The sequence below is a fragment of the Phodopus roborovskii genome, unplaced genomic scaffold, assembly GCF_943737965.1.
Source record: "Phodopus roborovskii unplaced genomic scaffold, PHOROB, whole genome shotgun sequence".
NCBI lineage: Eukaryota > Metazoa > Chordata > Mammalia > Rodentia > Cricetidae > Phodopus > Phodopus roborovskii.
Window position 1 is genome coordinate 34,712,439 of NW_026126482.1, and position 25,133 is coordinate 34,737,571.

Below are 25,133 nucleotides of genomic sequence, written 5' to 3' on the forward strand. Positions count from 1 at the left end.
TCCCAGCCGCCCTGCGCGTCCCCGACGCCGCGATCCCGCGACCCCTGAGCTCCTGCACGCTCGCTTGCGGGTCCCTTGCCTCTGCTGCTGCCACTGCCGGGCCATGGCGACTCGCTTTCTGCTGCGGAGTTTCTGCGACACGCGTCTGGCGCTGCCGCCTGCCGGCCGCCGCCTCTGCCCGGCGTCCTCTGGAGCCCAGCGTCGCAGCTACGCCCGGGGCCCCGCTGGCCTCCCCGCCGACCTACTCCGGGGGGACAGCTTCGTGGGAGGCCGCTGGCTCCCGGCCCCCGCCACCTTCCCCGTGCACGACCCGGCCAACGGCACCACGCTGGGCACCGTGGCCGACTGCGGTGTGACCGAGGCCCGCGCCGCCGTGCACACCGCCTACGATGCCTTCTGCAGCTGGAAAGGGGTCTCGGTCAAGGTGAGAGCGCGTCAGATGCAGGCTCCCAGTCTACTGGGAAGCAGATAACCAAAGTGAATCCAGACCATGACACCCCCACCCCCCACCCCAGTTTCCCGGGTGCAGAAAGTCAGAGCAACAACAAAAAGACAAATAAGTTTGGTCGGTGTCCACCACAATGTCAGATCCGGTGTTTTCAAATGTCAAGTAAGAGACTGACAGGGTGCATAATAAAAGTGAGCCGAATAATGTTAGGCAGCGTGTGTGTGTGTGTGTGTGTGTGTGTGTGTGTGTGTGTGTGTGTGTGTGTGTAGGGAGAGAGCACTGTACATGGGAGCTGTATGTAGAGGCTGTGTATCTGTATGTGTAGGCTGCATGTGGAGCTGTGTCAAGGACTCTGAGACAGGATGTATAAGCTTTATTTGGGGAGGGAAAAGTTCAGGTGCATTCTCTGATTTTCGGTTTTAATGGGCAAGAGCTGCCACTTGCTAACAGAGATGGGTGGACAATGGAGGATAGTTGGTAAGACAACAGAAAACTATAGAAATATTCTTCCTCCTTCGTTTATGATATTATACCTGCAGCCAACTGTGTGAAATCATGGCTTCCTTATCACCCACAGCCTCTCTGAAGATAGGTGCCTAGGGGTGCAAGCATCAGTCTTAACATCCACCCACCAGCTGGTAGTTACTGAACACTAGCTACCTGTCACAGCTTGTACTGCTGAGTCAAAGAAGAAGGGGGGAGGGTGCTGGAGATATGGTCCAGCCATTAAAAGCCACTTGATGCTCTTGCAGAATTTCTGGGTTCAGTTCTCAGTCCTCAAACTCTTAACAGTCTGTAACTACAGTTCCAGTCAATCGCAAGGTACTCAGAAGGTAAACATACATTCATGCAGGCAGATGCTCATATACATAAAATCAAAAAATAAATCTTAAGCAAGGAAGTGATGAATAATGTGAGGGGCAAAGGGCAGATATGGGCTCAGAGGTCAGAGGGAAGGGCAAGGTGCAGAACAGAGTGTGATCATGTGTACAGGTCTTCGAGGATGTCCCAGCAAAGTACTGTTTGGGTGGCTTAAGTGACAGAATTGTTTCTCCCTGCAATTCTGGAGGCTAGAAGCCAGAGGTTATGCTGGCTAGCACTATGTCAACTTGACACAAGATAAAGTCATCTGAGAGGAGGATACTTCAATTAAGGAAATGCCTCCATAAGATCAAGTCATAACCCCAACTAACAATCTAAGCAATAGTGGAGAGGCTACCTTAAATGCCCTTCACCTATAATGAGATTGATGACTACCTTAAACGCCATCATAGAGCCTTCATCTAGTAGCTGATGGAAGCGGAAGCAGAGATTCACAGCCAAGCATTGAGCCAAACTCCTGGAATCTAGTTATAGAGAGGGAGGAGTAATGAGCAAAGAGGTCAAGACCATGCTAGGGAAACTCACAGAAACAGCTGACCTGAACAAGTAGGAGCTCATGGACCCGAGTCTGACAGCTGGGGAACTAGCATAGGACCAAACCAAGACCCCTGAACATGGGTGTCAGTTGGGAGGCCTGGGCAGTCTATGGGGCCTCTGGCAGTGGAACCAGTATTTATCCCTAATGGGCCTTGGGAACTCATTCCCTATGGGAGGATACTCTCTCAGCCTAGCTACATGGGGGAGGGCCTAGGCCCTGCCCCAAATGATGTGACAGACTTTGATGATCTGCCATGGGAAGCCTCACCCTCCCTGGGGAATGGATGGGGGGGGGGTTGGTGGGGAGCATGGGAGGACAGGAAGGAGAGGGAACTGGGATTGGTAGGTAAAATAAGATTGTTTTTAATTTAAGTAAAATTTTATTTTTAAAAAAATCAGTCCTAAGCAAGTCTGTAAGGCATCTTTCTTAATTAGTGATTGATAGGGCCCAGTCCATGACAGGTGGTGGTCACCTAGGCTAGTGGTCCTGGGTTCTGTAAGAAAGCAGGCTGAACAGGCTATAAGGAGCAATTCAGGCCTCTGTATCAGCTCCTGCCTCCAGGTCTCTGCCCTGTTCTGAGTTCCTGTCCTGACTTCCTTCAACAATTAACCATGTTATGGAAGTGTAAGACAAATGAACCCTTTCCTCCCCAACTTGCTTTTTGGTCATGGTGTTTTGTTGGAAAATAGAAACCCTAAGACAGAGGTCAAGATGGCAGCAGGCCTGGTTTATTCTGAGGCCTCTCTCCCAAGCTCGTAGACATTGTTCTTGGTTCTGTCAACATCACTTTCTTCTGAGGCCAGCTGCTGATTTAAGGCCTAGCTAAACTCCATCACCTCTTTAAACTTCATCTCCAAGCCTAGTCTCATTCTGAGGCACTGATGAGGTGGGTTGAGACTTCAACACCTCACTCTAGTAGACACATTTCCTCCTGTAACGTCAAGGTCAGCCTTCCTGAGGATATAAGGACTAAGAGGGGTATGGGGAAATCTTGAACAACTCAGGAACATGGCCACTTGGCTTCCAGAACAGCAAAGAAAGCCTTGTTGCCCACAGTGGACCAAGAACTAGGAAGGGATGCAAGAAGCCATCATAGGGGTAGGGGAGGAAAGGATGCTTCAGTCGAGACGTGTGGACCATCCAAGGACTTCAGGGTTACTTTGACTGAGTGCAGTGACAGCAATACTCCATTACTGATGCCGATGAGAGGCTGTAGGAGGGCAGTGTTAGAAACAGACCTGTTAAGAGGAGTTATTGGCCTGCTTTTTATTTTTGTTTGGCTTTGTTAATAAAGAAATTCCTGAGACAGACTAACTTTATAAGGGCAATAATTTTGTTTGTCTTATGGATTTAGCTGATAGAAATCCCAGATCAATAATAGCATGTACTGTTTGGAGGTCTATGGGGCCTCAGTGGCTAACAACTCCAAAAGTTGTAACCCATTCCTGGTACTGGGCTCTTTGTTAGCCTGTGGTACCTAGTGAAGACTTTGCCATCTTGTTAAAGAGTAACTTCATTTTCAATCTGTCGGTCTGTCTGTCTATGGAAGCTTCTACAGTAGAAGATACGTTTCCAATCTTTTTTAAAAAGCAGTTTTTAGCCAGGCGTTGGTGGTGCATGCCTTTAGTTCCAACACTCAGGAGGCAGAAGCAGGCGGATCACTGTGAGACCAGCCTGGTCTACAAGAGCTAGTTCCAGGACAGGCTCTAAAGCCACAGAGAAACCCTGTCTCGGGGAAAGAAAAAAAAAAACAGAGGTTTTTAGTTGGGTGGTGGTGCACACCTTTAATCCCAGCACTTGGGAGGAGGCAGAGATAGATCTCTGTAAGGCCAGTCTGATCTACAGAGAGATCCAGGACAGCCAAAACTACACAGAGAAACCCTGTTTCAAAAAACAACAACAACAAAGAGGTTTTTTAGTGTCATTAAGACTATTGCCAGTGTTATTGGTTACCTCCTAGAACTGAAGACACCATATACTTGAGTCATAGGTATCGAGTTGGAACTGATCTAGAAGCTTCATCTCTACTGGCTATATTGTCGTAATGCTGGCTAGTTCTATGTACATGTGCTGATGGACTTTTTTGTCAACTTGACACAAGTAGGGTCATCTGGAAAAGGGGGATGTTAATAAGAATATGATTGGCCTATAGGCAAGCCTGTAGGGTGGTGCTAGCCCTGAGTGGGCGGTCCTTGGGTATATAAGAAAGTGGGTTGAGCAAGCCAAAAAGAGCAAGCTAGTCTTATGTACTCTTCCCTCTATGGCCTCTGCATCAGTTCCTGCCTCCAGGTTCCTACCTCCAGTTCTTGCCCTAACTTCCTTTGATGATTGACTATGATGCAGAAGTGTAGGATGAAACAAACTTGTTCTTTCCCGAGCTGCTTTTGGTCATGCTGTTTTAGCACAGCAATAAAAACCCTGAGACAGAAATTGGTACCAGTTACAGCTATTGCTGTGACAGACCTGACCACGTGTTTTGGGGAGGATTGTGGTACCACTGAATCTTTGGACTGGAAAAGCTGTTGAGTGCTCAGTGCTCACTGGGCTATTCTGTAGGAGTTCCGAAAATAATGTTGAGAGCAATGCAGGTGATGGAGGCCTGGCTTGTGAAATTCCAGAGGGAGATTTTAAAGTCCTCTAAGGACTCTATCAAAGCCATTTGTGTGGTATCTTGAATTAAGAGCTACTAGAGCAAAACTTTTGCTTTGCTGGGACAATCAATGCTTTTCAGCAGGAGGGGAGAGATTAGTGGTAATTAAAAAGAGACCAACAAGCTGGCCATAGTGGCCCATGCCTTTAATCCTTGCAGTTGGGAGACAGGCATGAGGATCTCTGTGAATTTGAAGCTTTGTAGAGAGAGTTTTAAGACAGCCAAGGCTAAACAAAGAGACCCTGGAGAGAGAGGGGGAAAGGGAGAGAGAGAGGGGGGGAGGGAGAGGGAGAGAGACAGAGAGAGAGAGAGAGCACAATAGAATTGGATGAGGCTGCATCTCATGCCTGGAGTCATCTCTGGTAATGTGTAAGAGTTACCCAGGTGGTACTGGTTTTGAAGGCATAAGGGGCCATTGAGAGACGCTGAGGCTGGATGCTGTGTGGCAGGGCTGGAGTTCCCAAAGAAAGGCCAGGAGAGGCTATTGGCGAAGATGCAGCCCATTAGTATCGGGACAACTCAGTGTTTTAGAAATACCAGTACAAGGGTGGGATGGCCACCAAGGAGAGAAGCAGCAGTGTGGAGTCTACCTGAGCCTGTGAGATAAGCTGTGTGTGCTGTGGCTGGGAGAGCTGGAGATGTGCCTCTGCCAAGCTCAAGCTCAGCTCATCGGCTCAGATAGACAGCTGACTCCTAGCTTTACACAGCTGAACTTCCGCTTTTGCTCTGATCTGATTGGAAGCTTGCCTGGTTCTTCCTTCTTGTAATAAGAAGTCTTGGACTTGTTTTTGGTTTTACAGGAGCTTCCAGTTAAGAGTCTTTGGAATTTTACAAAGATTTGGAGTGTTTAGAGAGACTTTGGGTATTTCAGAGAGAGTTGGAAAATTTTAGGAAGAGTTTGTATGTTTTAGAGAGACTGGATATTTTAAGGAAACTGAACGTTTAAAGTATTGAGTTTCTACAGACTGGAACTTGTAAAAAGTAGCAATGTTTTGCATTGTGAGATGTATATTAGCATGATATCCAGAGAACAAGAAAGAGAAGGTGTGACTTGGTATGTTTCTGTGTGAAGTTGATAAGGGGTCAATCGTGCTGGCTAACTTGACACAAGTTGAGTCATCTGGGAAGAAGGAATCTTAATCAAGAAATATGTACATAGGACTGGCCTGTAGGACATTTTTATGATTGATGATTGATATGGAAGGGCCTAGCCCACTGTAGGTGGTGCCACCCCTGGGTATGTGGTCCTAGGATGGGTAAGAGGGTAGGCTGAGAAAACCACAAGAAGCAAGCCAGTTAACAGCACTCCTCCATGATCTCTGCATTGGCTCCTGTGTCCCATTTTCTACCTCCAGTTCATGCCCTAACTTCCTTTGATGAGGGACTGTAAGAAGAAAATAAACCCTTTCGTCTCTAAGTTGTTTTTGGTCATGCTGTTTTAGTATAGCAGTAGAAACCCTAAGATAGCATGTTACCAGAGGAGAACAGTAATTCTCAGTCTTACCCAGCTGTGAACCTTACAAGTTGTTATAACAACTGGCCTGGCAAGACATGCCCATGTACACAAGTAGTGGCATGAACATCATGGCGTAGTCAATCACTTTCTGATTGAATTTAAGTCCCACTCCACAAGATGAAACCCATACCTGGCACCATTGCCAGGCCAAGAGCCTCTGGGAGAACCTACTTCTGTTATTTCTGCTATTTGGACATAGTATTAAATTGATTCCTAATGGCTTCGTGTTATACCCATAGATGAATGCATCTTTCAACACTAATCAGAGAAGCTTCTTTTTTCAGTAGATGGCGATTAACACAGAGACCAGCAAAGTGGCCAAAGTGTAGAGAAAAAAGATTGGGGAATGCTCAGCCCTAGCCGGAACATCTGTATTGCATTTCCCTCCTCCCAAAGCTCAGGGATCATTTCAGAAGAGGGAGCAGAAAGACTGTAAAAAGCCATAGCTAGAGGATGGATACCAGAAAATGGTGCCTCTCAAACACAGCAGGACAGCTACATATACAAAATTAGAGCAATTGTGAGTAGATACGCAAGCCCTATGCAGGCTCAAACTAGACTAAATCCCAACAGAGAGGGCACATGGGACTTTCATACCCATCCCTAACCATAAAGCTATTGCAATTGACAGCTGCTGGGAGAAGGTGAATCTGTTTTCTTTGAGGGTATTACCCTTGGTAAGTAAGTCAGCCACACTCCAGTGGAAAGCCACATATCCTAGAATATATGGGAAGCACAAATTGGACTTGATAGGTGAAGAAACAAACAAACAAACAAAAAAAGAGCACAAAGTTGGCTGTGTCTGGGAAAATATGATCAAAATACACTGAAAGACTCAATGAAAATAGATACAATATAAAAATAAGCTTACCATTTGAATCTGTAATTATAATAAAAAGTTAGAATAACAAGTTGAAACCCCACCACCACACACACACCCAGTCCAATATCAGCTTGTCCTCATGGATTTGGCTCCAAGATTACAACAGTCTTGGACTCTTAGGGGAACTTCATTCCTGAAGAAGGTGTTGGTGGGTGCTGGAACCTACTGAGGGAGAAGTTCCACATATTCCCTGAAGGAAGTAGAGGAGGACAAAGCAGGGAATGAGACTCTCCGTCCTTGTCCCCCTGAATCTGTACTGAATGTCTCCAAGTCTGAGCTCTCGTCCCTTCCTGAAACCCACTCACCTCCCACCACCACAAATGATGTGTTCTTGAAGGTCTAACTCATGTATAACTTCTGCTTCTGGGCCTGTCCATCACTCAGACTTCCATTATCCTCCCTTCTGTGAAGCAGCAGAACTGGTCCACACACCTTGTCATCAGCCTTACATCTTCCCTTTCATGTGTTTATGGCCCTTTTCCTCCTTGTAAACTAGAGGAGGTGTTCATTTTCCAGGTTGCAAAATACCTGACAGAAGCAATTAAGGACTGGATTTGGCTCACCATTCAGGGGGGTTGGGTCATGATGGTGGGAAAGGCATGGTGACACACTCCATGGTGACTGGCACCACCATCTAGGTACCAGGTAAATACGCATGAGCTTGTGAGGACACTTTAGATTCAAGCTATAACAGCATGACAGGAGGGGAACAGATTCTTATTAACCTCAAATGCTAATGTACTAGTTTCCTAGATAGCAAAAAAAAAAAAAAAAAAAAAAAAAACCACTCCACAAACTTAGCAACTTGTGGCAGAGTGAGTTTTCTCTCATAGTTTTGAAAGTCAAAGGTCTAAAGTGGGTTGGCATGGTTCCCCCCCCGCCTCCTTGAGCTCTAGGGCATAATTTGCCCCTCCCCCAAGTCTTTTCCAGGTTCTAGAAGTTTCCCACAAACCTTGGCCTATATGCCTTATTGTCCTTCTGATGTTTGGTTTTCTGGTTGCATCAGCTCTTCTGACTCTGGCACTCTGTACTGTCACTCTCATGGTTGCACTGGGCCCTGGTTGCTGTCACAAGTTCAGGGAATAAGGCTACGGATAACTGAAGGCTGGTGCTTCCTAAGAGATGTGTTTAGTCTTTTGAAGGTCCTCTAAGGTGGACTGGTGAGCCGTGCTGTGGATGAAGAAACTAGATGGGTCTAGTGAGGGATCCAGAATGGGAACCACATGTGACCATCCACTCTTCTGAAACCCTGAGTTTTGCGCGTCCACACAGCCCCATAGTTAGGGTGAACAGGAAATCTTTGAATTAATAGTCAAGTTAGGATTTTCCCACTTTATGATAGTTTAAGAGCAGTACACATTCAATGGAATTGAGGCTTTTGATCTTTTCTTGAGCTAGCCATGTGTAGTGAAGTTTCTTCAATGCTAGGCCACAGCAACAAGCCATGGCTTCCAGATGACTTGCTATGGGAGGACGCAGTCAGTTCTTGACTTTCTACTGTGTCGCTGAGCTAGACTGCTCCATTGGTCACTTGTGTTAGGAGCACTTTCTCTTTAGGATGTTGTTGATTGACTACCAGTGGACTATTAGGGCAGAACTTCACCATAAACAGACAGGTATCTCTGTCAGCATTCTACAGCTGCTGGGGAGCTTATCAAACACAAATGTCCCATCTTAGAGCTAAAGTCGAGATGTCTAAAACCAAAGTGTTCCAGCAATGGGTTCTTTTTGGGAAGGTGTGATTTAGCTACATGGCCATTTCCTTGTGTCTGTTCAGATGGAGCTTTCTGGATGTGTTTTTGATGTCTGTACCCAAACACACTCACACACACTCGCACGCACACACACAACTTTTTTACCCCACTATGTATTCCTGGCTGCTCTGGAATCCACGATGTAGACTAGTGTAGACTAGACTGGCCTTGAACTCACAGAGATCCTCTACCTTCTGAGTGATGAAATAGAAGCATGGACCACCACACCCAGACCACGTCTTGTTTTTAGAATGACACCATCATATATAAATATATATCATTGAATTGATACAGGCTTGTCTCCTGCCTCAGCTTCCTCCTTGGTTTCATGGTGGCTTCTTCATGCACATATGTCATCATAACCTGCTCCAATTCGTCCCCTTCCATCATTACCTTTCCCAGATGCTCATCCCTTCTGGAAAAAGCACCCATAGACAAACCCAAAAATGTTTTACAAGCTATTGAGACATCACATAGCCTGGTAAAGTTGACACTTCAAATGAACTGTTCCATTAGATGTGAGACTACACACATTTAGGAGGGCGAAGGGTGTTGAGTCATCTTTCTTTCACTCCCCAATTCATTGCTTCTGTGTCTCATTTCTTTTCTAGGAGAGGAGTTCATTACTTCGTAAATGGTATGACTTAATGATGCAAAATAAGGACGACCTTGCCAAGATCATAACAGCTGAGAGTGTAAGTTCACTAGCTTGCTGCCACAAGGAAGAGTCTTCGAGTGGTCAGACCAGAGCTTGGGAAAATGCCTGGCTTCCCCTGACTACTGCCCTGCAGCTTAACAACATGCCATCCTTCGATGACAAAGGGCCTGAGTCATCACGGTGCTCAGAAACACATTTGCTAAAACGAAGTTCATGTGCTCTAGTATATTTGTTGCTAATGTGCAAAAAATAGACAGGGGAGGGGGCTGAGGAAATGGCTCAGCAACTGAGAGCATGCACTATTCCTGCACAGGACCCAAGTTCAGTTCCCCAACTCACATCAGGCAGACCACAGCTGCCTATACCTCTAGCTTCAGGGATCCAATGCCTCTGATCTCTATGGACACCTGCACTCATGGGCACATACAACCCCACAGATAGACACAATTAAAGATAACAGAGCTCAGTATTTAGGAAGTAACTTTGTTTGGAGCTGTATGAATGATGATTTTTAATCATTACAGTTTTTTATTTATTTTCTAAGATTTATGCTATTATTTATTCATGTATGTGTATGTGCACGACCTTTTATGGTTTGATTTAGGGAAAGCCACTGAAAGAGGCCCAGGGAGAAGTTCTGTATTCAGCCCTTTTCCTAGAATGGTTCTCAGAGGAAGCTCGTCGTATTTATGGAGACGTCATCTATACCTCTGCCAAGGATAAACGGGGGCTGGTCCTCAAGCAGCCCATTGGTGTGGCCGCAATCATCACACCGGTATGTAACAAGACCAGCACAGTCCAGGGTGGGAGCCTGGGTAAGGCACTGGGAAACTATGTCTCCTTCCCAGCGAACAGGTGTGACCATCTTGCTCGCTTTGTCACCCTTCTTGGTTTCCTGATTCCTTCCCTGAATGTAGAGGTATGATTCCACACTCTCTGTGACAGTATCAGATGTAGTAGTGTATAAGTAGGAGTAAATGCTTTCTGATTCCTTCAAAAACACGGTGACCTGCAGAGGCTTTTCTGACTTGGCCCAGAGACTCCATCCTGGTATTACCAGGCACCTCTGGAAAGACCTTTGAGATTTTGTCATCTTTAATGAACTTCAAAGGGGACGTGTTCTCTTTTTTATTTGTACCATAATTTTAAAAAATAGTTTTACTTTGTGATTATCATCAATAGCAAAATATTTGTGCTTCTGTGGGCAGGCACAGGGCCAGATTCTGGAGGACCAAGGGCTGTGAATTATGATGCTGCCTCTGCCCAGACTGGTTTACAGTACACTGCTGGGCACCAGATTCCTCTCATCAGCTCTTCCTGGAGGGGCTTGGTGCCTCTCGAGGGTTTGCCAGCTGGTGTCAAGGCTGCTAGCCTCCCCTGTTCAGAACTGTTTTAGATAGAGTCCCCTTGCTACCTAGACCGATGAAGCCTGCCTTGAAGTTCACTATTGCTGGTCACGTGATCTTGGCTGCCACAGTTTCCCCAAATAGGTAAATGGGGACAGTAATAACAAGGAGCTCAATTGAGATATCATAAGGATTTAGTTCACTGGGATTTCAAAGTTTTTACAACTGAAATAGAACATGGACTATTTGAGAGCTTGTTAAAATAAGTTACTGTGGCTCTGAAGAGATGACTCAGTGATTAGGAGCACTGGCTGCTCTTTCAGAAGATCTGAATTTGGTTCCTAGCACCCATATCCGATGGCTCACAACTGCCTGTAACTCCATCTCCAGGGGATCCAGTGCCTTTTACTGGGTTCCTTGACCACATACATACATATATCATACATATACATATACATATATATACATATATATATATACACACACACACACACAAATATTCTCTGTAAATATGTGTGTGAAAGGAATTAAGTCATTAGCCATTTTCAAAGTAATATCACCAATATTTTAAAGAGCCTCAGAACAAATCTAGTTCAGCCCCTGTGTTTATAAATAAAGTTTTATTAGTATACATGGAGTCCCATTTGTGAGCCAGTTTTTATGAGGCAACTGCAGAGATGCAAAGTCGTGGCAGAAACTATACATCCTACAAAATATGGCCCTTGTGGAACACATTGGTCTAGATAGTTTTGTATCAAACTCCCAGACTACGCCCTGCTTCTGTGAACCTTGACCTCCTGGGTCCCTCAAACTGACCAGAGTCAGGTGTTCTGAGAGCTGACCTGCTCAGCAGCAAACAGGTTTACCAGTCAGTTGTGCAATGGAACTGGGACTGGTTCTGCCAGGCCTTGCTTTGGGTCCTGAGGCAGTCTCCATACTCACTTCCTTCCTCTGTTCTTCCAGTGGAATTTTCCTAGTGCCATGATCACCCGCAAAGTGGGGGCCGCCCTGGCAGCCGGCTGCACTGTGGTGGTGAAACCCGCTGAAGACACGCCCTACTCTGCCCTGGCCTTGGCACAGGTGAGTTTCAGTGAAGAACCAACCTGTGTGGTGCCTGTGTGGATACTTGTGAGGGACAGGAAGAAGCGTTTTTGGAATATTCTTCTCTGCCTGTCCTCCTGCTGTGTGCAGAGCATCTGACTTATTCCATCAGCAGCTGTGCCACATCACATGCTGCTTTCTTTAGCAGGGAGAGTTTCAGATTCCTGGTGCTCACATTTTGATACTAAAAGTAATATTGATTCGTCATCATGTTTCATTGAACTAAAAATGTGTGTGTTTCCCACATTTTGGAGCTTTCTTTCACTTTTTAAAATCTTCTAAATAATTTATTTGTTTTATTTTATGTGCATTGCTGTTTTGACTGCATGCATCTCTGTATGAGTGTTGGGTCCCCTGGAACTGGAGTTAAAGATAATTGTGAACTGCCATGTGGGTGCTGGGAATTGAACCCAGCTCCTCTGGAAGAGCTGTCAATGCTCTTAACCACTGAGCTATCTCTTCAGCCCCTTATTTTTTTTTTTTTTTTTTTTTTTTTTAATTTTCATCTCATTTCGTTTTCTTTCTTTCTTGGTTTTGGTTTTGTTTGTTTGTTTTCTTTTTTCTTTTTTGAGACAGGGTTTCTCTGTAGCCCTGGCTATCCTGCAACTTACTCTGTAGAGCAGGCTGGCCTCAAACTCAGAGATGTACCTGCCTCTGCTGAGATGAAAGGCACGTGCCACCACCATTTAGCTTTCCCTCTCTCTTCCTTTAAAGAAAAAAAATGTTTTTACCCTTTTTAAGATTTATTTTTATTTATGTATATGTATTATTTATTTATGTATATGTATTATGTATATGTGTTCTGGGTGAGAATATGTCATGTGCCTGCAGAGGCCAGAAGAGTGTGATGTCAGCCCTGGAACTGGAGTTACAGGTGCTTGTGAGCCCTAATGTGGTGCTGAAGCCCTAATCCAGGTCCTCAGGAAGAGACTGGTGCTTTAAGCCAGCTAGCCATCTCCCCAGCGCTGGTCCCAGTTAAGCCTGTATTCAGTCTAATCTTTTTACTTTTCTGCTTAAACCTCTCAGATGGCTTTACATGTCATGGAGTAAAATACAGGCTTCCTGCAGGGGTCTACGCTACCTCCCAAACTCCCACGCCCTCTGACCCGTCCACTCCAGCAGCCCTTGTTCTGTTTGAGCCACTTGGGCTCCCACTACCCCTTATATCCCGCCAACCTCACCCTCAACTCAGATATTGGACAAACCTTTTCTTCCGGAACATTCTTGCCCAGGACACTTGCTCCTTTGTGTATTTTTAAGATGCTTATTTAGTGGGCATTATTACTGTGCAATGCTATAGCACGCATGTGGAAGTCAGAGGACAACTTTGCGGGGTCCTACCCCCCTCCTTCCTCTTTTATGTGGGCTCCGATTTAGGCTGGTATGCCTGTATCCCGTGATCCCTTGAGCACCTATGGGCTTCCTTTGGGTGTATCCAAGACCATTCTTCAGTCTCCCTCCTCACACAGGTTTTCTCCCTGGAGGTGGCACCTCTACCCATTTATAATCTGTTGCTAGGGTCCCCTGGTCTTCTCATAAACAATGTCCTGATATTTGGGGTCGCTGCCTCATTGCTGCTTTGGCTTTATTTTTGTTTGTTTAATTTTTTGATTAACATACAAAGATATTGGCTTCATGGCTTTTGTTTTTATGAGACTAGTGAGATTTAAAACCTTGCAAACTACTCCAGTAATCGCCACGCTGGAGAGGCTGAGGCAGGACGATGGCCACTAGATTGAGGCCAATGAAGGCTACAAGTGGAGACTCTGGGTCAGAAATATTAACAAACTCAGAACTGACCTGATCCAGAGTCCTGCTATAGACAGTGCCAGGTTCCCAGGTCAGGTGGCTGAGGTCAGGGGTCACTCCACCCTCACTTCTGCTGAGTTAGTTCCATCTGTCTATGCCTCTCTTTCTCTAATTCTGTCCCACAAGGAACTAGCGAGCAGCTTTGCCCCTGATCAGCTCTAGTGAGTTATTTCTAAACACCCCTTCCACACTCTACCCTGTCTACAGGGTAAACAGTCTACTTTCAGTGGAAAAGTTCCTAGAGATTATTCTCAGAATCACGAAAAACCTAGATCTGTTGGTGGACTGAACGGGAGGTGGCGCTAAAGCTCTTACCTAAGATACTGTCTTTAGCCATACCTAAGAGCTTAGCTTATATGTGTGAACCAGCTAGAAAGTGGTAAGCTATTGGTAATGGGAACTAAACTCGGGTTCTCTGAAAGAGCTGTACGTGCTTATAACCACTGAGCTGTCTATCCAGCCCATAATATATATTTTGGGGGCATAGAGTCTCCTATAGCCCAGCCTGGTCTTGAACTCACTGTGTAATGGAGAATGACCTTCAGCTAATGATCCTCCTGCCTCTACCTCCCAAAGGTTGGGGTTGTAGACATGTACCATTACGTCTGGTTCTACTCAGTATGTTTTTATTCTGTTCCAAGGAAAAATTAGATTTTACATTGTCTTTTGAACTAAAGATGTTTATATCTGATTCTGTTTGTTTTGTTTTCCAGTTCAGTCCTTGTTATAGTGTGTTTTCTATTTCTCTTTAAAGCTTGCAAACCAGGCGGGAATCCCCGCAGGGGTCTATAACGTCATTCCCTGCTCTAGAAGCAAAGCCAAGGAAGTGGGGGAGGCACTATGTACGCATCCACTGGTGTCCAAAATCTCCTTTACTGGCTCAACAGCGACAGGAAAGGTATGTGACACCACAGTCAGACAAGTGCTGTTCTAATGCTATTTTATGTTTTTGTTTTGTTTTGTTTGAAACAGGGTCCTGGTTGTCCAGGAACTTGCTATGTAGACCAAACTGGTCTACACAGGGGGACAGAGACCCACTTGTCTCTGTCTCCCAAGTGCTGGGAATAAATGAATGCACCACCACACCTGGCCTGTCATATAAATCTTGAATTGTTACTATGGTTCAAAACTCAACAATATTGGCATTGTTTACCTTTGGCATTGCCCCAGCTCACAATTTCACTGACTCCTTCTTTGCCTTCTGTCAATATTTGGTTTTAGTTTCCTAATACCTTCTTCATGGATTTTTAAAAAAATCAAATCTAAAGAAATAAGAATCTGTAGTGACCAGAATACATTGTATGCATGTATGGAATTCTCAAAGAATATATATTATAAAATATTATAAATTATAAAATAATATATTTTCAGGTCTCCCTTTTCTTACATAAAATATCATCTAAAGCAAGGTGACCTTGTGTACACATTAAATTTTTCATTATTGGGTAAGTTGTAAAACAGATTTCCCAATTTGTCTTATAATTTTTATAATTTTATAATTTGTTTAAATTTGTTTAAAAAAAGATTTAGCAGCCTTGTGCGCTAGTTTTCTGTTGTTATAACATACATGAGAAAAATAACTTAGAGGAAAAGAGGGATGTTTCTGGCTTGTGGTTTAGGTTTCAGCCCATGGGCAGTTGGCTCCATTGCTCTTAGTTAGCCCTGTAATGGGGCAGAAGCATCGTGGCAGGAGGCATTGATAGAGAAGAGCTGCTCACCTTACGGTGGCCAAGAAGCAAAAAGGAAAGGCAGGCCCAGGACCAAGCACATTTCCCTGTAACCCCTTCCTGAGCTAGGCCCCACTCAGCTATGAGCTCCAGCCTAGATCACCTCTCAGTCGGATCACCTGCTGGTGGCCAGGCTTTGGACATCCAAGGCATCAGGGAGGAAGGTACTTCCTTCCTATGCAGACAGTAACACTGATGTGGATGCTCACAGTCTTCTCCTCCTGCTGCACCCCTGCAGATCCTGCTGCACCATGCAGCAAATTCTGTGAAGCGTGTCTCCATGGAGCTGGGCGGCCTCGCCCCATTCATTGTCTTTGACAGTGCCAACGTGGACCAGGCTGTTGAAGGAGCAATGGCATCTAAGTTTAGGAATGCTGGGCAGGTGAGTCATGCAGAATGTTTTAGGGCTGGGATGAGGGTAAGTGTGTATGTTTTACAAAGACCTTGGCACCACCACGGCCTTGCCTCTCTCTCTGGTTCTGTTGTTGATTCATGCACTCATCTGTGAGCAAGTATGTACTGATTAGTTTCTCTCAGGCACTAGTTAGGCTTGGATAGTCCAAAAAGAAGTAAGAGATAGTTTATTGCTTCAGAGAGTTTAGAGAATTGTACATCTTTATTTATGCATATGTGTGTGAATACACATGTATGTAGGTCCATGACCATTTTTTGAGCATGTGCAGAAGCCAGAGGAGGATGCCTGATATCCTACTTAGTTGTCCTGAGGGACTGGGAAAGCTTATGCTTGCCTAGGAAATCCTGGATGTCAGATCTCATAGGCACCATCAAAACTTCTGATATAAACCTTGGAAATGAGAGCAGAAAGGATAAGTGACTTGGGTTATGTTATCCTCAATGTCCTGGAGCTAGGAGCCAAGGTTCCTATATCCATGCTATTGCCCAAGCCACTGCCAGAAGCTGGCTGCTTATGACATACTCTTAGACAACTGGGCCTGAAAAGTGCAGTGAACAGGCCAGAGGTCATTGGCTTTATTTTTACAGACAGGAGCTCCCCTTGTAGCCCAGCCTTGCACTGAACTTGTTCTGTAGCACAGGCCAGTTGGGAAACTCAACCCTCCTGGAATTAGAAGGTGTGTGCTACTATGTCCAGTCCAGTAAGCTTCTTAAATGCTTTCCTGAGCTAAATAGCCTCAAAAGTTTATGTGTGAAAAGGGAAGCTGGCAATGCAAACTATTCTGTATAACTTTTCTTTCTTGTTTTGATTCTTGGTAATTAATTTTCACTTTTCACATAACCCAAATAGTTTTGATCTTGGTGTTGTTGCTTTACCGAATTAGAAATTTTTTTTAAGCAAGCACAAAATGTCAGGAGAGTTCTTCTTCAAAGCTATGGCTTTGAACTGTGTTAAACCAATAAAAAAAACAGGTAGGACACAATTATACATATACTTATTCCTACTAGAAAAGCACAATAAGCAAAAACAAATTTATCAATTGTAACTACATTTCCTATAGGATGGTTATATTTTATTATTTTAAAATATGAAGCCTAACTGGACATATAATAAGTCAGAATCTCAACAGTTTAACCTGACATGGAAGATGGCCTTTAAAAAAAAAAAAAAGGATTTTAGTTTCTTATTCACAAATATTTAGCCAACAAACTCTTTCTAAAGTTACAAGTTTATGAGTTTTCAAAAGAGATTAATTATTTTGTTTTATAAGTATGAGTGTTTTCCTGCCTGCATGTATGTACACTATGTTTGTATCCAGTGCCCTCAGAGGGCAGCAGAGTTGAGTCCCTGGAACTGTTGTGAGCTTCCATGTGGGTGCCAGGACCCGAACCTGGGTCCTGTGCAAATACTCTTAACCTCTGGGCCACCTTTCCAGGTCCCCTCCTAATTTTGTTTTTTTGGTGGTACTAGGAATAGAACCCATGGCCTATATATACCAGCCAAGCAATCTACCACAAAACTTTATCCCCAGTCCTTCTTTTTAATTATTATTTTTAATTATGTATTTTGATTATGTAAGTGTGTCCGCGTGTGGTCAGAAGAGGACATCAGATCTTATAGACATGGAGTTACTGGCAGTTGTTGAACTGAACAACATGGACGCTGGGACCCAAACTCTGGTTTTCCTACAAGGGTTGTAATAACTGCTGAGCCATCTCTCTGTCCCCAAAAGAAAGGCCTTGTATTTATTTTTGAAATCACAGGTTGAGCAAAACACTTGGAAGGACTGAACTGGAGGCTATGAGTGATTGTTTGACCTCATTCCTTCTAGCCTAGGCTCTGCACCTCAGTCTTTTGCTTTTTACACTGTTTGCTTTCTAATAGCATAATAAATGGCTGGTTTTCTGGTTATTTAGGTTTTATTCACACAGCTATTTATTCTTGCTTACATGTTTAGCTCTAGATGTGTGGTAGCTAAGGGGAGACCTGGACAAGTGTTTTTACTCAGTGCATTTATCCCTGGGTCCAAGCCCACCTGGGAAGAACACAGAAGGCTAGACTCATGAAAACTATTTTGGTAAGGGGTGTCTTAAATTCCTTGGATCAGCTGATGCTGAAAAACCAATGGTGGATTTGTTTTTGTTTTCTGTCTAGACTTGTGTTTGCGCGAACAGATTCTTGGTACAACGGGGTATCTATGATTCCTTTGTAAAGAAGTTTGCAGAAGCAATGCAGAAAAGCCTACGTGTGGGTAATGGATTCGAAGAAGGAATAACTCAGGGCCCATTAATTAATGAGAAAGCGGTAGAAAAGGTGAGTTGATCTTATTATCTGCATTAAGGAAATTTTGTGATGTCAGTATCAAAAAGCTTAGTTAAATAAGAGCATTTTCATAAGGTCCCCAGCAAGGCTGTTTTGGAAATAATGGGAAAACACAAAAAGGTTTAAAAATGGACCTCCGGGGATGGGGGGAATTTCTACAACTATCAATGTGTATGATCAGATCGGATGATGGTGCCTGTATTTGCACATCCTAGCTCCACCTGAGAACCTGAGATCAGGCCCCTTAGGACTTCTGCTCTCCCTAAGTTTTCTTTCATAGAAAGCTTTTCCCTTAATATCCTTCAAAAAAAAATTCTAATGAAGGAACCCTGAAAAAGCACTTAGAACCACAAGTGTCCTGCAGGCATCCTGCAGGTTGGAGATGGCAGAGGAAAACTACTTTTAGTAAGGAGTTTGTTGAACATCACAATCTGGGTGACTGGAAAGGGGAGATTGCTCTCTGTTACACTAGTGTTTGTGTGGCTTTAGCTTCATTTTTATTACATGGATTTACTTAGTGTGTGTCTGAGCGTGAGTATGAGGGAGCAGGACACATGTGTGCCACAGAAGAGTCCTTCTCTCTTTCACCATGTGGGTCCCAGGGACAGAACTCATGTTTTCAGGATTGGCAGCCAACACATTTTCCTTCTGACCCACCTTACCAGCCTAGTTTTACATATTTTAATTTGTTCAAGTTATCATTAAAGTTAAAGGTTTCATCTTGGCATTTTCACTTATTATATAAGCAAGGCTTATTATAAAGCAAGAATAGTTTTGCTAGAGTTACGGGCAATTGTAAGCTACTCAACATGGGTGCTAGGAACCAAAACTTGAGTCTTCTGGAAGAACAGTAAGTGCTCTTAACCACTAAGCCATCTCTCCAGATACCCTTTATTGTCTTTTGAATGTGGGTTTTCTCTTAGGCTTGATTTGATCGAGTTGTTTTGGTCATCATTGCCTTTTGAGCAATAGGCTATACCCTATGTAGCCTACACTCACACACCATATAGGCTAGGTATGCAGCATGCTAGACCATCTGGGTTTGTGTCAAAACACTGTATGGTGTTTATTCAGTAGTGAAGTCAGCTAAGGACACATTTCTGAGACAGACTATCTGCTATAGCTAAATAACACCTTTTTATTGGAGATGTATCTAAACATCCCTTCAGCCCAGATAAAGTGGACAAGTGAATCTAAGAAAGTACAGCTAGCCCAGTTTGCAGTGAAGGCAAAGCTCAGAGAAACAGTGACCTTTCCAGAATTGGTTCTCTCCCTTCCACCATGGGTCCCAGGAATTGAACCTTGATTGTCAGGCTTACATGCTGAGCCACCTTTATAGGAAAAGAGAATAAGGAATTATAGCTTTGGCTGTTTAACATTTTAAGAGAGTGTAAGTTTGGGGAAAGTCCTCATTCAGTCTCCCTGTTGCCCTTCTTCTCATCTCACAGGTGGAGAAGCATGTGAGCGATGCAGTTGCCAAAGGGGCCACGGTTGTGACAGGCGGGAAGCGACACCAAAGAGGGGGAAATTTCTTTGAGCCCACCCTGCTCAGCAATGCCACCAAGGACATGCTCTGCATCACTGAAGAGACCTTTGGGCCCCTGGCGCCAGTTGTCAAGTACGTTCTCCCACAGTGGAAGGAAGGAAGGAAGGAAGGAAGGAGAAGATTAGAAGGGGCACGCTGATCTAAGAGAGGGTCCGGTGCTGTTTCAAGGGTGGGGTGGGAGGGCTGAGTGGCGGCGGCAGTCCGAGCTGCACTGCACCAGTTGGACAGCACAGTTGAGTTTATGATACTTCAGGTTTGGTTTTGGGGTTGTGGATCAGCCCTAGGTGTTGTTTCTTGGGAGCTATCCACGTTAGATATTTAGACAGGGTCTCTCACTGGAACCTAGGGCTCCCCAGTTAGAGTAGACTGGTTAGTTAGCAATTCCAGGGTTACTTCTGCATCTGTCTCCCCAAACCTGGGATTACAAGCACTGGCCACCATAACTGAGCTTTCACATGGGCTCTGGGGGGGGTCAGACTCAGCACTTCACCAACAGAGCCAGATATCTCCCTAGTCCCTAGACCCAGGTTTGGTGTCTGTGTTTTGTCTTTGTAACCCAGACTTGCTTAGGACTCCCAACCTTCATGCCTTAGCCTCCCAAGTGTTGAGTTTATAGGCAGACATCATACCCTATTTCAAGCACAAATTCATCAAACTCCTTCATTTAGTTTCATGCTGCCTCTAAACTTACATTTTTTTCCTAATGGACCATACCATCAAGGGCTCTATCTTAGCAGTCTGTAGGAAATGAACTTTGACCTCATATGATGGTTTATACTACCTTAACAAGTAAATAATGGTTTCCCTGGATAATTCTCAGGCCAGTGATCTGAAAACATTCCTTTATCTACTTGGATCCAGGGCCTGTAAGGGCTCAGATCTCAAGCCCTGGAATTACCAGCTGTGAACCACCATGTGGATACTGGAATTGAACCCAGGGCCTCTGTGAGAGCAGCAAGTACTCTTAACCAATCAGCCAACACTCCAGTACCCAGTAGTCCTTTTGTTAAAAGATTTTGTTTGACAATGCCTCTGCCAAGTTGGTCTACCTTTCCATTTCTCTTAGAAAAGTTAGGCCACATTGATTTACCACGTTTTGAGAAGGCTAAGTTGCTATGTCTGCATTTGTATTCCATCTGTGTGTTCTCCCCCTTGGATCACTTTGCAACTCTGATCTCCTTCTTGTCATTATTTCAGAAATGAATCAGGAGACAATAAAGCTGGTTGTCTTTATTCTTCACCTTACAGATTTTGCTTATGATCTACTTTAACTCTGGCAGGTTTGATAAAGAAGAAGAGGCCATTGCCATTGCAAATGCAACTGATGTTGGATTAGCAGGTAGGTGTCTGTCTGGCAGTCACAATAGTCATTTCCTCAAGTAAATGCCAGGTTCTGACTTTTAAGCATTACTCTTGAGTTTGTGTTTGTTTTCTTTTGTTTTTGTGACAAGGTCTTGCTATATAACCCTAGGTTGTCTGGAACTCTATATAGACCAGACTGGCCTTGAACTGCAGAAATTTACCTGCCTCTGTCTCAGATTGCTGGAATTAAAGGCATTCACTACCTTGCCTAGCAAACTTAAATAATGTGTACTCTTTGTTTCTTTTTGCAAGCATGTTCCTTTTCTCCTGTGTCCCCATGACACACATGTAGTGTTCTGGCTAGAAATGAGGGTGGGAGACAATGGGGGAAGAAGCAGATTGTTCTAGATAGAGAGTCACACACAGTTTCCCAGAGGCATAATGCCCAGTGCTTTTCCACATTTCCCTGGCACTGACATCCTGAAGAACCCTCATCAGCAGAGTTACAGGCAGTTTCTAGAGATGGGAAGTGTGTGTGTGTGTCTGTGTCTGTGTGTGTGGGTGGGTGTGGGGGGGTGGGGGGGTAGGTGGGTGTGGGTGTTGATCATCACTAGGTGGCTGCTATTCTTGTAGTTTGAGATGATACTGAGGATGTACACATTGGTTCTGGGTGTAAATGTAGAACTGTGGGATACAGAGGTATCGAAGATCATGAAAGTATACAGCAGGTGATAACTCGTGTTCAGGTGTCAACCCACCAGAGGAATGATTCTCTGTTGGAGGAGAATCCCATCCAGACAAGGCCTGTAGGACCACTGATTCTGGAAACTCTTGCTCCTGGCTATAATTTCACACTTGCAAAAGCAGCTATGGTGTCTTCCCAATACTGTACTATAGTGTGTAATCTCATGTGATGTGTGTATGTAATCTTGTGATTGCATCTCAATCTTATGGGCACATATATCCATGGATGGTCAGGAAGATGACTTCTCATTAATTGTCTAATTTTGACATATAGAAAATATACTAGGACATGCTTCATGACTAGATCTATTGTCCCATGAGAACTGTATAGCACTTAAAAGCCTGCTTTGTTCCTTTTCCTCAGACTAATATCAGAAAACAACAATTTCTCCTCAGTCTAAGACAAGCTACACACAATTAACTCATTTTTACCTATGCATTTCTATGAATGGATCTTAAGTTAAAAACTTTACAGTTATACACAAGGTCAGAGTCGCAGGTGTCTAAGCAAGGTTATTAACACAAAGCAGCCTAAAAAAATCAGGCCAATTCCTCTCTTGCCAAGTCTAGCTGATGAAAGAAATAAGTCTTGTAACTTGTCTCTCAGGGCCCTGCGCCCCCAGCATCTGGTCACAATCTTACACCAGCAGCCTAGAAGTTTTAGTTGCCATGGTATATGGTTTGGCCCTTATCGCTTACCCAAGGAATGTGCTATGACCAATGAGATGTGACTTTTGTAACTTTTTTATTGCCCTAAACCTCCTGTTTTAAAAAAAAAAAAAAAAAATGTTTTTAAGCTAGGTAAACACAGAAGTAGGGAGAATTGGAACATAGGAGAAAATTAGAGGACAGAAAAATAGGCAGAAGAATAAAGAACATGACTTGAACAGCACATGTGTGAGTTATTCCATGACCCTTCAGATTAGAAATATCGTAAACTCCTTTTGCTATGCTGTGACTTCTGACCTAAACCCTGGAGATAGTCTTGGGAGCTGGACTTGCAAGCTACCAATACAGAGGTATAAAACTTCTCTGTCTTTTGGCTAAAATCAAGTGTAGAGATGCACATAAGATACAGCTGTAACTCTCTAGAGACTCCTTTGTGGATATAATGCAAACTGTAAAGAGAGGAAGACAAGCATGCTATGGAGTTGAATGTGTGCTGTCACACACTCAGTTTTCATGGCAACATGTAGCCCATGGCTTCTTCAAGTTCAAGATCAACACTCCTTTCTTCCTTTTTCAGTGGTATGATGTGAAAGAAGCCATGCCTTATCTTAGGTCCTAAGTGATAAGTGAGATGCTGTCTGTAGAGATTAAAGAAGTCGAGGCAGAAAAGCCCAAGCAAGTTCAGATGCAACATGATGATGAGTGAACCTGGATGGATGAGTTTAGAGACAGTGGCTATCAAAATGAGTCAGGAGTAAGCTGAAAGTGCTGACTGAAGCCACACTCTGTGTGTGTGTGTGTGTGTGTGTGTGTGTGTGTGTGTGTATCAAGGGAGACTGACCTCGAGGTTTGGACAGATATCTAAAGGAGGGTGGATTGAAGAGCAGAAAACGAGAGCACGGAAGTTCATGGTTACAAAGTCCTGGTGTGGAGAACCCCAGCATGAGAGAAACAGAAACCCAACATGGTTCCCAAGGTTCTTAGCATGAAAATGTGCACAAAACCAACCTGAGGCCTTACCTGCAAGCAGGAGAACCCCAGATCCATGTGACCAGGCATCCTCAGAGTCAGGTACATATGACCTTCATGAGAATTCCTCATGCCGAATGTGTCCTTTTGTTCTTCTGCTAGGGTACTTTTACTCTCAAGACCCAGCCCAGATCTGGAGAGTAGCAGAGCAGCTGGAGGTGGGCATGGTCGGCGTGAATGAAGGACTGATCTCTTCAGTGGAGTGTCCCTTTGGTGGGGTGAAGCAGTCTGGCCTTGGGCGAGAAGGGTCCAAGTATGGCATTGACGAGTATCTGGAGGTCAAATATGTGTGTTATGGAGGCTTGTAGGGTTCTTCATCTCTTTAAAAATAATAAAACTACCTAGATCTGTAGGGACATGCCATCCATTTTTAAAATAAACAAGTAGGTTATCAGAGTTAAGAAGTTTAAAAAATTCAGACAGTCCTCATCATCATAGATGTAAATCCTAACCCTTCCCTTATCTAACTAGGGACCAATGGATGCCATATACCTGTGGCTGTGTGTCCTAGCCAGTACTGGGACCCCAGCACAACCCCACTGCCTCAGGACAAGGTACAGTGTAAGTGCTCACATATCCCTGTCCCTCACAAAGTGTAGTCTCTGTGTGGGCAGTGGCTCCCCAGTCCCCATGGGACTGCCCTACTTGGGCCCACAATGCAGGGGAAAGAAATGCTGGAGGGATAGACAGTTGGATGGGGGTGGTTCTCACATCTGGGCCTGGGCAGCTTGGTGACCAACAGCTGCCTGTTCAGAGGGGTTGTGGCAAAGGCTTTGGTTTCCTTAGATTTCTTTCTAAATGGCACACAGGATTGCCTGTACCATAGCGAATGGAGGTGTTTGTTTCTGGGCTACTTTTTTTTTTTTTTTTTTTTTTTAATTTTTTTCTCCCCTCCCCCCTTCAAGACAGAGTTTCTCTGTATAGCCCCAGCTATCCTGGAACTCAGTCTATAGACCAGGCTGGCCTCAAACTCAGAAATCTGCCTGCCTCTTCTTCCTGAGTGCTGGGATTAAAGGTGTGCATCACAACCACCTATCTCTGGGCTGCTTTATTAATTGCTGAGAGTAGAGTTGGTTTTTGTTCTGTTTTGGTTCATCTTCATTTGGTTCAGTTTTATGAGACAGGGTCTAGCCTAGGCTGGCTTTGAACTCACAGTTCTCCTGACTCAACTTCCCAAGTGCTGTGGTTGCAGGTGTGCTCTCCACAATTCCTGGGTAAATGGAAGTCACCATTGCCCTAACTTAATGCTTATGCTTTATTTCTCTTATAAAATCAACCCAAGATGGGGGCAACAATCAGCAGAGGTGGTTTGGTAGGATGGAAAGCATGGCTTTTGTTTCTTTCCCAGTGCTCGGAATTTAATCAATGCTGCCCTTGTGCATACTAGGCAGCAATGGAGCCCCCTGCTCCATACCCCTCCCTGTGTAGAGAGGTCACTCACATGCTCTGTGGATGCTCTGGCAATGAGACGACAACATGGATGATAGCAGAGCTGGCTGCAGTGATTCTTAAACACTACTAGGACCCAAGCCACTGGGAGCTTCAAACAAGGACTTCATGGTTTCAAAGGTCCCTGTGCATAAGACGAAGAACTCTATCTCCTAGGGACCCTGCCCAAGTGACAAAAACCACAGCTCAGCATGTTCATAGTCTTTTCTGTCCTCTTTCTTCTATAGTAATTGGTTTCTATTGCATTTCCTAACTAAATTTAATTAATTTTTTGTGGATGTGGGTGTTTTACCTGCATATATATGTCTGTGCACATGCATGCTGGTACTCTCAGAGGCCTTAACA

The 25,133-nt window shown here is 44.4% G+C and overlaps 1 protein-coding gene across 1 annotated transcript; it reads left to right on the forward strand.

Annotated features, from left to right (window-relative positions):
* On the forward strand, positions 1-23,695 carry Aldh5a1 (aldehyde dehydrogenase 5 family member A1). Its single transcript, XM_051194510.1, has 10 exons — positions 1-424; positions 9,283-9,366; positions 9,934-10,104; positions 11,639-11,755; positions 14,340-14,483; positions 15,551-15,694; positions 17,882-18,040; positions 19,498-19,667; positions 20,876-20,934; positions 23,442-23,695. The coding sequence occupies exons 1-10, from the start codon at positions 104-106 to the stop codon at positions 23,645-23,647; spliced, it is 1,575 nt and encodes a 524-aa protein (XP_051050467.1). The 5' UTR covers positions 1-103; the 3' UTR covers positions 23,648-23,695.
* Positions 23,696-25,133: the final 1,438 nt, after the last annotated feature.

What these genes read in the sequence shown, in the direction of transcription:
- Aldh5a1 (XM_051194510.1), top strand. Translation starts at nt 104, where the DNA reads ATGGCGACTCGCTTTCTGCTGCGGAGTTTCTGCGACACGCGTCTGGCG. An exon ending in CTGCCCTGGCCTTGGCACAG is followed by an intron (nt 11,756 to 14,339) that starts GTGAGTTTCAGT and finishes TTCTCTTTAAAG; the next exon opens with CTTGCAAACCAGGCGGGAAT. An exon ending in ATGAGAAAGCGGTAGAAAAG is followed by an intron (nt 18,041 to 19,497) that starts GTGAGTTGATCT and finishes CTCATCTCACAG; the next exon opens with GTGGAGAAGCATGTGAGCGA.